This window comes from Manacus candei, unplaced genomic scaffold (genome assembly GCF_025592945.1).
Source record: "Manacus candei isolate 608988 ecotype Guabito, Panama unplaced genomic scaffold, ASM2559294v1 h1tg000077l, whole genome shotgun sequence".
In the NCBI taxonomy this organism is placed as follows: domain Eukaryota; kingdom Metazoa; phylum Chordata; class Aves; order Passeriformes; family Pipridae; genus Manacus; species Manacus candei.
This window is the reverse complement of record NW_026138125.1, coordinates 4,720,919-4,733,706: the sequence shown is the minus strand read 5'-3', so window position 1 is coordinate 4,733,706 and position 12,788 is coordinate 4,720,919. Positions and strand designations below refer to the sequence as shown.

The 12,788-nt window shown below is 38.8% G+C and overlaps 1 protein-coding gene across 2 annotated transcripts in view; it reads right to left on the bottom strand.

Annotated features, from left to right (window-relative positions):
* The window catches only part of ARHGAP15 (Rho GTPase activating protein 15), a 332,973-nt gene that overhangs the window by 56,432 nt on the left and 263,753 nt on the right, over positions 1-12,788 (bottom strand). For both annotated transcript variants that reach the window (XM_051810345.1, XM_051810343.1), the window contains one exon: positions 5,999-6,133. In XM_051810345.1, coding sequence (XP_051666305.1) covers positions 5,999-6,133 — 135 coding nt within the window. The remainder of the gene's footprint in view (positions 1-5,998; positions 6,134-12,788) is intronic.

Sequence of the window (12,788 nt, the reverse complement as noted above, 5' to 3'; positions counted from 1 at the left end):
CTCGAAGCCCACAGATTGAGATTATGACAGAAATTTGCATAATGCCAGAGACTGATAAGATTTGGTTTCTCAGGAACCTATTACGTGATGATGTTAAGAGACTGTCATGGATTTCTTACAGTGCAATATGCTGACTTGTCTTTCCAAGACGAGTTGGCCTTGAGCCTTGTTCTTTGTAAGCCTCGAGTGAGGTTTCTTTAGATGCCTTTTGAAAATCTCTTTAGACATCTTTTGTAACTTTCCACCAAGATGATACAAGGATGTTATGACTGTCAGAATAAATGAATGTATTTACTTCCTTTCTGCTTCCCAGCTACTATTTTCATAACACTGCATAGTAGTTCAGAGCAGGTCCTTGTTGCACTATTTTTTCAACCAATGTAGCTCTGTTCTTTGGTCATGATTATGTATTGATGACTTGATTTGTTTATTGCCTCCTGACACAGGTTTTTGGGTTTTTTCCTGATTTTGGTGCAGACAGCTTCTGTGCAAACTCCTCAAAATTTACATTATGCAGTGCAAAAAATTTGCTATGGTCTGCTGAAGACCGAAGCGTGATTATTGCCCAGATAGATGTGAGTTTCTGCAACATGTTCTCTCGAGCCACACAGACAGCAGGTTCTTGGGGCACCTTTCTGAAGCAGGACTAGAGCCAAAGCCCAGAAGAAAACCGTTTTATTGATGCCAGCCATGCTGCAGATGAAGACAACTGACCAACATGCAGAGGATTGACAACAAATGATAGCTTTTGTGGGTCTAAAATAAGTCTATTATTCCCATGGGAGATGAATGTATTGCTTTGCTGTGTTATCATCATAGATTTTGTCAGACGAGACCGGTAAAGACCAGTGTCACGGACAAGCAAAACTGTAATGAATTTTTTATCTAACAAATTTCCTACTCAAAAAAGTTACAAAACTCTATCGTGTGTAAGATGCTAAATAACCATCTTCAGTTTCCATACAGTAGGGTAACACATAACATTGTGGGATTGATAGGAATGACATTGAGAATTCTGCTTAGCATGCACCAGGAGACCCTAATTGATATATCGAAAGGATATGTGTGAAATAATTTGAAAAAAGTGTTAATGGTCTATCAGAGAAATCAAAGAAAAAAAAAATCCAGATCTTGAAAAACAAAAATTAAATGAGTACTAATTTGGACCTTAGATGGTGTCTAGGCACTTAAATTCTGAAAAAACTTATTCGGTTGCCATCTATCCCTGAAGGTGTATAAGTTAATTAGATGTTGTGATTGTGCCCTTCGAAGAACTTTAGGTGCCTATGGCTCTACTTCTCCCCATGCAGAGAAATGCTTCCTTTCCTTTTCCAGCCAGAGCTGCAAAGCCTGAGCTCCAGAGATGGGGGATTACTTTGCCTAAGTGTCTGGGGAGATTGATCCGGGGGGAATTGCCAAGACTGAAGCCACACATGCTAATGAGATCTGGTGCCCTAAAAGTCATAGAATCATAGAGTGGTTTGGGTTGGATGGGACCTTGAAGATCATCCAGTTCCACCCTCTGTCATGGACAGGGACACCTTCCACTATCCCAAGTTGCTCCAAGCCCCGTCCAACCTGGCTTTGGACACTTCCAGGGATGGGGCAGCCACAGCTTCTCTGGCAAGCAGTGCTAGGGCCTCACTACTCTCATAGGCATGAATTTCTTCCTAATGTCTAATCTAAACCTTCTCTCTCTCATTTCAAAGCCATTCCCCCTTGCCCTGTCACTACATGCTCATGTAAAGTCTCTCTCCATCTTTCTTGTAGGCTCCCTTCACCTTTCTCCAGAGACCTGGTGGCAGATGTGGATCCCACATTTTCTGTTCCTCACACGGAGACCTGAGACATATCAGGTTGTGGATTGCGCTTGAAAGCCTGCAAGTCAGATTTTCAGCACTACTATTTTTATTAATCTCATTCCTCCGTTCATCTGCCTCAAGTGGGAAACCCACAGCAGTAACAGATACACTCATTGAGAAAACTGTCTGCAGGAGAATCATAATTCTGGCAGAAGGATTTCTATTTAGAGTATATATACACACACATATATATATATATACATAAAAATACACACATCTTCCTCTATGTGTGCATTTTAAACAATAAATCTCCTATTTATCTGCAGTACTTACGTGACACCTTTTAAATTCATATTAGAGATAAAGAACTGAAAAGAAGGCATAATCACTAGACCTCATTGAAAAAAATCTTTCCAACGTAGTAATCTTTCCAACCTGTTGCTGAGAAAATCAAAGACCTGAACTCAAGCCTTCCAAACCAGAGACAGATGTTGCAGCTTTGGGAACTGGGTGGAATTTTCCTTTGTGGAATATCAGTGGGGTTTTTTTGTGACTGCAGTTGGACAGATGCACTGTCTATACAGTTCTCTCCAGCTGAAAAGATCTGGAAGGACTAGTGGATATTTAAATATTTCCTGTTCTGCGGATATCAGGCATTGCTGCACAGAAAACTAGTAGTTGAATTTCTTTTTTTTTTTCCATGCCTTCTGCCTGAGACTTTTCAAGAAAACTGCTTCAATTAAGACTTACAATCAACCAACACATTTACCTACTAATATTTTTTAACAGATTTTGGGGGTAGACATTTATCATTTCAGTGGATAAAGTCCTGGAATAAGTTTGTATGGCCATGTTGGTTGAATTCTGTAAATAAGGTGATTAAGTATTTCAGTTATTGGCAGTTCTACCACCTTACTCACATGAAGCACAATTTTACTTGCAGACAATCTGTTGAACCACGTCTGTTGATCTTCCAGAAAATCAATAGAACTATTTGCGGTACTGAGTAATTTAAGTGTGGCTGAACCTGACTTCATAGCAGCATTCGGGCACACTTTAGAAGTGCATATTTCATCCAAAATACCACAAAATGACTTGCCAGTAATACTAGACAAAGTCCTTGAAAAAAAACCAAACTGCTTTCCAAACCCTAAGAAACAAAATTAGTATTAGGTCAGAGGTCTTTTGGCCTTCCATTTATCGTTTATAAGTTCTCTGATATAAGCTGTGTGGACAGTAATTATCCAGCTTCAGCCCAGCAAGCAGAATTCTGGGATTCTATAATGCCCTGAATTATCTTCTGATACTCTGGTCATATCTGAAGTGTTCTAATAGTATGGCCATATCTAAAGTTATTTATAGGGGAAATTGAAGGCGGAGAGCAAGTGCTTTGCCTAACACAGAGTACTGTAAAATTTTATTCCCAAGCACATAATAGAGATGTTAATTAAAATGGCAGCATCCAGGAAAATTAATACTAAGCTTCCTTTGGACTTTTTCCACATAAGCTTTAAAATAACATAAGCATAAGGAGTCCATGACACCTCCTGGATACTCATTCCTCCTGAAACATCTAGCTAAATTTCTAAATTCTCAAGAACTGTTATTGGCAACTTGTTACTACCTACTACAAGTAGGTTTTTGGACTACTTAATCTTACTTAACAAATGCAGGGCTATGACTAAGGGGTCTTCAGTGCTGGACCAAGGATATAATCACCACAGCAGTATGGGAATCGGGTTGGTTATTTCTGGCATTCTTAAGCATTCCTTTTAACTGCAATGCACACCTGTGTCTTGCACGCTAATAATTCTAATTTTTGAAAAACAGATACTACAGCCCCTTTTTCTCAACAACTTGAAGAAGAAGAAGGGAAATTTTCTAGCAGCTCAGTACTGACCAGGCAAATTAATTAGCACAAGTAGCCAAAGAATCATCTGCAATGGAGATGATATTGAAGAGAAGAGATTTTTTTACTTTGCCTCAGGACTATTAACATACAAAAAAGCCCCTAAAACACTGAAAACACCTAATTCTTGCTTATAGACATTTTTTAAGTGGAGTTGATAGGAATACAGATTTGCAGATACTATGTCAGTAAAGGCCAAATAAAGAGAAGATTGATTGGAAGTCGTAGATTACTTTAGACAGTTGGATTAGGTAGAAATCACCCTGATGTGCAGTAAAGCAAGCAACAAGAATTAGGGGTTTGAAATAGTGCGAAGCACGTCTTAGAGTGCTAGCATTTCTTCTGAGGAATAAACTGTCTTAAAATCCCTCTATAAATGACTGTTCATTAGCCTATCAATGTGTATAATGGCTCTCAAAATCATAATAAGAATTAATAATAGTTCAAATAGCAGAAAGGGACATTAATTTCTCACTCATGAATATTAATGCTTTAGTAGACAGACTCTTTCCGACATGATTTCAAACTCTTAATTCACAAATCCACGACCACCAAGTAAAAATACCTGGTATTTTTACTATCAAAAACCTCCCCATGGGGCCACTAAAAGATTTCAAATCACTCTGACTTGGATACTAGCAGAGAGGATGAGAGTAGAAGACAGCACCAGGAATGAGATCATGGTGTCCTGATAACGTTCTTCAGAGTATAATAGTGTTTGCACAGGCAAAGGATGTGCCAGTGGGCAATAAAAGCAGGGGTAAAGGGGAGGAAGACTCTACTTAGCCCCAGAAGACCAGTATGATATTGAATTATCAGGAAGAGAAGGTGATAATGTCAGAGGATGGGTGTTGAACACCTGACTGTAGAATTAGGTGCACAAGAAGAGATGTGGATGACACACCAGCGGTGCTCCATGAACTGGCTTCATGCACTGAGGACACCACACCTCCTTCTTTCCAAGAAGGCAGAGCAGGTGGATGGAAAACCAACTGAGGGACATGTTCAGGAGCTGGTGCTTCAATGAGCAACTTGCCCCAATGCACCAAAAAAGCTGAAGCTGATCACTAAGAAACTCTTTATTGGTTTTCCCCTCTTAGCGCTGCAGACACTGTGCAGCAGGAACTTAAATTTGAGAGATGATGTTCCCCACCTGACTTCCTTTGAAAGAAGAAGAAAGTGAGCTCCCAGGAGCAAACTTTCAGGGAATGCATTCTTTTTGCACCACGCATTTAACTGCACTGCACCTCCGAATAACCGAGCAGGGAAGGATCTTGTGAGATGCATTTAACCTCATTATATCTGATGCTGGGTCTTGAAAAGCTTTGGTTGAACTAAAGGCTCTTATGAATACAAAATCAAAGAGAGCTGTGCATTAAGGGTTCTGTATTCCCCGACAGCTGCGCATGTGCACACCCAGCTCTCATTAACAGCAATGGCAAATACGTGTGCCCATCACTCAGAAATCAGACCTCTGAGTACTTTGTTGGGTTTTCTTCTTTTTCCTAGACAGTTTTCTCTATTGGATCTTTAATTAATCGCCTACCAGGTTTTTTCCCTTTAAGCTATCCCTCTCCCCCTCTTCCCTTTCCAACGGGACTAAACCCCCAAATCGCTCTGGTTTTTTGTCAAGTTTTTCCAAGCTGACACAGTTTTACAAAATGCACCTGCATATATTAAATACAGAGTGGGTTTGCATTACACAAACCACAGAGACGAGGAGCAGAATAAATGCCTGGGACTTTGAAAATACTTTTTCTGCCTGCCAACTTTTGACAAAGAAAATAATAATCAAGAAAAGGTAGATATGAAAATGAGAACATGAATGTTTTTGCATTCTTTTTGTGATCACTGCAAGGCAAGAGTCTGCAACCTTGTGGAACAAAACACATGCATTTCATTCTGATTAACATAAAGACAGCCCCTTCTAACATGATTCACAATTATTAGTCTCTCTCTTGTGTTTGGGGATATATGGATTATCAGCCTAGCATATTTTGAATACATACACATTTTAATTCCTTTCCTAAACCATTTTAGGCACTACAGTTAAATCACATAGACAAAATTTATAGATCAATAATTTGATTTTTTTTTTTCTTTTTTCCAGTTAAATACCTAAACGCTGCAGGAGATAAAAGGCAGTCAAAAACAATAAAAAGGCAGGATCACGGATAATGGAAGGTAAGTCAGATTTGAGATGCCTCTGTTCTTCTATTTTTAAGTTTATTATTATTTTTATATAACAGGCTATTTCACGAGCTCCTGCTGTATCTGATGTACTTACTTATCGCCTCCACAAACTGTTCAAAGAAGCAGTATGGGAACAGCGGCTCAGGCAGCTCTCTGAAAAACATCTTGAGTGCTCCGGTGACAACGTGGATGTCCTCCCACTGGCTGTCGTCCAAATTCAGCTTCTCTTCTGGGAAAACACGAGGAGAAATGGAACAACTGGTTTTAATGAAACAATTACAAGACACTAATTATTATGTTAATGTTTGCCTACTATCATCAGCAACCGTTAACAGCCTTCTGCACCTAGAGGTTTGGTGCTGTGCATGTTTTTTTTTTTTCCTTCCCTTTTTTTTTTTTTTTTTTTTGTAGGAAGAGAACATTTTCAATGGAATACCATCTGTAGGAATGCAGCTAACAAAAAAACAAGAGACACAAAGAGACAGCACCATTGACACAGTATGTCAGATACATTTATTCCCATAATGCATCAGTATGAAAATTAGCATCACAGCTCAACATGATTCAAAGCTATTTGGTTTTGAGGCCGAGGGGCTAAGAGTTGCCAACGATGGACGGCTCAAGGGACCGGCCTAAAGGCCTTGCTGAGCCAACAGGAGACATATGCTAAACATGGCAATAGAAAATGAGTTATTGCTTTACATGTGTTAGCCTTGCTATGTACAAGGGAATAATGGGTAACGCTTTTCTCCTCTCTCCTTTTTTTTTTTTTTTTTTTCCTTGCCTGAATGTAATGTCAGCAAGGAATAGAGGACTGTGAGAGAAAGGATATTAATTCCTTCTTACTGCTTCAAAAATATTTTGTTTGGTTTTCATCTCTGGGAGGAAGATTTGCCCAGCAACAATATTAGACAGACCCCTGTTGGCCTACCTAGGCTATGCAAAGCTGTCAAAAATGATAACACACTAAAGACAAACCACAAGTGCCTCCAAAACTGTTTTGCAAACAAAAAAAAAATGTTTTCTTTTGAAGCTTGACTGAGCTAAGGAATTTAAATATAAAAGAAACTAAATGCTAAAATAGAGTTTCTAATAAAAATAAAACAAGATTGGGTGATTATTTTATTTTTCTTTGGGTTTGTCTTTTTTTTTTCTTTCTTTTTAATTCTAGGAGTGTGATACTGTTAGAACATAACAAACAATGAGATCATAATCCCTATAAAACTCGAGGAAAGTGCAAATCCTTATTAGTCCAAATTAAAATGACACACACTTACTCCAAGTTTTGTTAATCCAAAAATGGAGTTTTCTTTTTTTTCCCATGTGTTATGATTCTCTCTTCTAGAAATTTTCAGTCTCAATGCAAATCAGGGGCCAACCATGAAAACTGCTGAACAATTTTAATTTGAAGCAACATAGTCCTGAAATGTTTTACTAAATGTCACTGAAATTTCATGTTTAGCAGTTCAGCTGGTTTCAAGAGCAGCCTCTTTACTGAACTGTTGTTAAACAAAATGCTAAAATTGTAGGAGACACATGGACACCCACAATTCCAGATCCCAGTACTTTAATGCAATGGTTTTCTCACCATGGAGTTTACTTTTGGGCAGAAAATCTTATTCAAAATGGAGTCATCTTTCAACTTCTATTTAATAAGTGTTATAAAATGCTTTCAAAATTTCTGGATTCAGGAAATGTATACAAATAAAGGAATGGACCCAATTCCTTAACTTGGAGAAATGTGAGACAAAGCTGGAACAAAGGCAGACTTGTGCATTTCATTTAGATGTCTTGTTTGCTTCTTTGGTTTCAAGCCTCTTTTTTTTTTTCCCTTTCTTTCTTTTTTTTCCCCATTCAATTACCTCAATCATAAAAGTAATGATTTGATCTCAAATGAGTTACCAGAGGGGATCTTCTTTAGACTCTGAGATCATATTTGATTGATCGTATTTCAACAATTAGCCTTTTATTTTGCCACACACTATTGAACTAGATCGACAGCATCTTAGCAGGCCAGCTTTAAACAGTCAACTGTTAACAATAGCATCAAAAAGAGAGACCTGATGGGGTTTACTGTCACTTTAAAGAACAGGGTGGGTTTTCACATTGTTGAAATCTGTCAGATATTTTGAAATGTCCCTCTCACTATGGTGCCACACCCCCTGCGTGCCCTTATAATAAAATTGGTTTTACTCCTGATTAAATCATTTTCTCCCTACCCACTACCATACTTCTCATAATGGACCTGTGTGCTCTACAGCTGGTGTTCTTCCCATGGTACCAATTCTTACTTTATCTTTTAAGCACTTTGCTGCTAAGATCTCATGCAGAGTGCTTATGTTTTGTTAAGAGCTTCATTCTTAGAGAAATAGCTTAACACATGTTCTAAAAATGTTGTACAACTTATTGCTTAAAACACATTTAGAAAATGTATAAGTACTGTAGCTTTGGCACAGAACTTTAAGTAGAAACCTTAAAAAAAAAAAAAGAAACACAACTTGTTTTTGCCATGCATTTGTCTTAAATGTCTAAAGTGGAATGCTTGACTTCTAAGGCTTTATAGGGACTTATCTTACCAGATTTTTGCACCATTTCCAGCTCTTCAAGGAAACGTGTTAGGAATGTATCATCGTGAAAGCAAAGGGTGTCAATTTTCCCTCTAGCAATAAGAGAGTTTTTAAAAATGTTTGCTAGAAGGAACAAATGCCAAGTAAAAAAAAAAAAAAAAAGGAAAAGAAAATAGGAGTCCATTCAGTGTAAGACTCTCTGTTGGTTCCCACTGGTTGGAATCTCTCACATACCATGGCAATAGGGCCATAAACAAACACACACACACACACATTTCAGGCTGGGCTTAAGGGGAGGACCTGACTTTTTGGCTTTACTCAGACATATTTCTTATTGGGGTGTTTTGCTTATATAAAGATTAAGTCCCAAATCTGGTATTTAAACTTGACAGTCAAGGACTGCTTTCAGTCAGGAGACACTGTATCTGGGAAGATGCTCAAAATCTCACAGTCCTAAAAATTTGCTTTAACTTGTCAGTAGTATTTGATTAGTTCAACCATCACTGCCAGTTGATATCATATATCTTAGATACAGACACAAATATGCCCAGAAAATCCCATAAAATTTATGCTAATACTCCGGCTGAAAATATAAAGACCACATTAAGGGAAAAAAAATAGTGTGGGCACTTGTCAAGGTTATTATTTAAAAAAAAATTGATATACAATACATTTGTGAAGGGAATATGTGTTTTACTGTGTTTTTATTCTTAGCAAATCAGCCTTTTCAACAATACACATTTTTAATGGGACTCGCAATGTCTGCAGTAGAACCAAACAGGAGTTCAGCTTTGGTTTAAATGTACCATCCTGGGGTTATCCTTGTTCAAAAAGGAAGAAAGTAATCTATGGAAAGATCAACTAAAGAGAGAAAAAAAAAGAAAATATGAAAATCAACCAAAGTTGTACAGAGAGCTCAGTTTTGAAAGAAAATGGATGTGGTTCCTCTAACCACATGCCCTGCCTAGTATGTAGACTAATCTCTAGGAGCAAAATGCAGTCTTTTGAGAGCACTGCTGGTTCAGTTGTCTTTTCAGATAATTCATAGCTTGTATTTTCCCATCTCTACACTATCTCTTGCCCATGGTGCCACTGCATGCCAGAGCATCACCTTTCAGAAGTCCTACTCCACTTTGGGTATTACATATTCCTGCAGCTCTTGGATGACCCCAAAAAGCAATTCCTGCAAACCCAACTAGCTATGCCTGCTCTGCTGTGGAGGTTGTACCCTCAAAAAACTTTCTGAAGACTTTAGTGAGATGTGTCTTGTTGAGTCTCACACTGTGATCCATTTGCTGACATTGCTGCCTTTTCCATCATTTCCCTGCTGCTGGCAGCACATGGCAGTATTGGGATGACAATGTCCTTCATGGGGAGCACTTGGGTACAACATCTGCCACTCCTGTACTCCCTGAACTTTGGCATTCAGGGTTGGATCAACCCCCAGGTCCAGTGTGGGAAACTTCAGAGCACTGGAGTTTTCATCCCAATGACCAGTGCATCTGTTGAGTGAGATCTCCCCTGGAGAAAGTCCTGCACAGCACTGTTAACTAATCCATACAATACCCCTCACATCAAAATGGTTGCAGAAGAGCTGGGTGGGCACAAAGCATCCCCAGTTGACTGAAAGCTTGGGAAATTTCCTGGACTCACTCATCCCAATAGGCATTTTACTACTGAGAGATCCAAAACAGAATTCTGTGGTTAAAAGAGAAAAAGAAAAGTCCTCATTCAAATACTAGTAAAAGACAAACTGTCCAGTGTCACTGCCCTTCTTTCTCAAACTCGAAGACACCTCTTTTTATTTTTAATGATTATATATTCATCAAAAATAATTTTCTGTTCATTCAAAATTTTGAATAAATAAAAAATGAAAGGGCAGATTCAGGAGAAATTTCTCCACTTGCATCAGCTAGTGAAGCACTCCTTCATCATGAAATCCCTTTGTGAGAGCTGTTCCCATGACTGACAGCAAAAACATTAATTTGTACACTGAGAGGTGTGTGTGTTCAATAGCTGTACCTGCATTTTACGAGACACAGCTTCTCTGATCAGTAGTGCACAGACACAGCTGCCTTCTTGGGGCAAGCAGCTTCTTTCAAAGTGATCACACAATTTAGAGCAGCACTAGAGCACAGGGATGTCAGGAGGCATGGCAGCAATGGGATACTGTGAGGTAGTGAAGGCTCTTGCTCATCATATGACAAGGAGCTCAAACCTTTGGCAATGCAGCACATGATTTTGAGTTTCCTCCCCTGCAGTGAATCCTGTCCTGCCATTGCAGTTTATACAGAGCCTCCAAAGTGCATAAAACCCCTGGAACTTTGATCAAACAGTACAGCAAAAAAACCTCCACTGTTTGCTCATCCATACTTTGCTCATTAAGCCTGATTTTTCGGAGTTCTTCCTCTCTTCCTTGCTAGTTTTGGAAGCTCCACTGTCCCTCCTGCACTCAACGCATGGTCCCTCACTTCCAAGAGTGTTTAAACAAATCAAAGAAACTGTCAGCTAAGCAAGTCATCAAATTTTGTCTACCATGGATTTCTAAGCAGCTTCTGCTGAATCCATCCAATGCTAGTGCTGATGAATTGTCAAGGATATAGTCAGCAAAAGAAAGCTTGTGTGCATTACTCCTCCTCTGCTGGAGGAACCTGCCATGCCCTTTTAACAGAAAATTTAAGCTGTGATGTTACAATGCCTGAGAATGTGTTTTTTACTGGAGTGCCCATTTCCATGGAGCCCAGGCACAAATTACTGAACAACTTAAGCTAAAATGCAGAATATCTCTATGTGCATCCAGACTGCTGCTTATTCCAGTCCTCTGGAATGACAGTTCTCTGACCTGGGGGCATGCTGGAACAATCAAGTACTGCTAACTTAAATCTCAGTCTGAGCCAGAAACAGAAAAGATTTCTGTACATGGGCACACTGGGTCATATTCATCCTCATATAATTCCACAAAGTCCAGAGAGTAAGAGAGGGATAAACTATCTCATTGTTTCTGTGAAAAAGACTCAGAGCATTTGAGGAGTTCAGGAATGGTACATCATGGAGGCATTTGAGGAGTTCAAAGGTTTAGAAAAGTGGTTGGATGGTCCCGTGGAGTTGCGGAAATTTCTGTGCTATAGATGCTGTTTGAAACTGGAAGCATAAAAATATGCAGTGGTACTGAAAGGACAATCCTTTTGGTAGCCAGAAACAGGTATCATCAAGAAGATACTCATGTGTTATTCACTGCTAATACCTGCTACAGCTTAGATGGCAGAGATATTAGTTTTGACTTAGCATATTCCATCATTGTGATCTGAAGAAATAATTACTGTAATTGGATTATAATTATAAGTACTTTCAAAATTCATTAAATTTAGTTGAATCAACTATTCCGTATGGGAAAAGGAATGATTTTAAATATAGAATATATCCCCTCAAAATGCAGCTGAAAGCTCCTTAAGAACAAGTAGACCACCTGTTTACAGATTAACATACTTCTGCCAGACTTGCTTGGAGGTGACTTGTAAACAAAGAGTAGGAGCAGGCAGACACAGCCTGAGCAACTGAGACCTGCAGGGCCAGAATACTCCTTCATTTCGGGCCAAAGAAATAGTCAGATACCCCCAGGAGCTTAAAGAAAGGGACGAGGAAAGGGCACAGGGGAACTCCCACCCAGCTCCTACACTCCCACTGAGGAGTTTTTTCAGCCTTGGAGCACCAAGGCTGCCTGAGCACAAGGAAGGGGCTTGGCAGAATTTCTGCAACTCATAGAAGTAAAATGCCTGTGCAGAGGGGAAATTACATCTGTCTTATGGTGGTAAGATTCTGTCCTCTGTCTAATTCTCTCTAGTTAGCTGTTGAGCATTAACTTCAACTTTTTCCTCATAGTTAAAGCACACTTTATTTTCTTCTTTCTGTTTATTCTTCGCTCTTTATTCTGATCCAGACTAATGACTACAGAACACAAACACTAAACACTTGCCTAGATCAGAGACTTTCTTTTCAGGACACATTTTACTATTCAAAGGCAAAAGTTCATTCTGAATTCTGCTTTTGACTTGATCTTTCTCTCTTAGTTTTGTATGTTGTGTATACATACGTTAGGAAGGTAAATATCTCCTGACTTCAAATTTGTTATTAACATTTTTTATTGTGTAATTCCTCTCCAGTAAGTTTCTCTGCAATCTAATTTTAGAGGTTTTCTCTTTTTTTTTCCTTCCCCATTTACAGTCATATCTTTTATCAGAATTATGTGTATCAGCATCCACAAATCTACATTTTAAATAAATTGAAGGCTCTCAAGATCTAATACAGAGAGAAATTGGA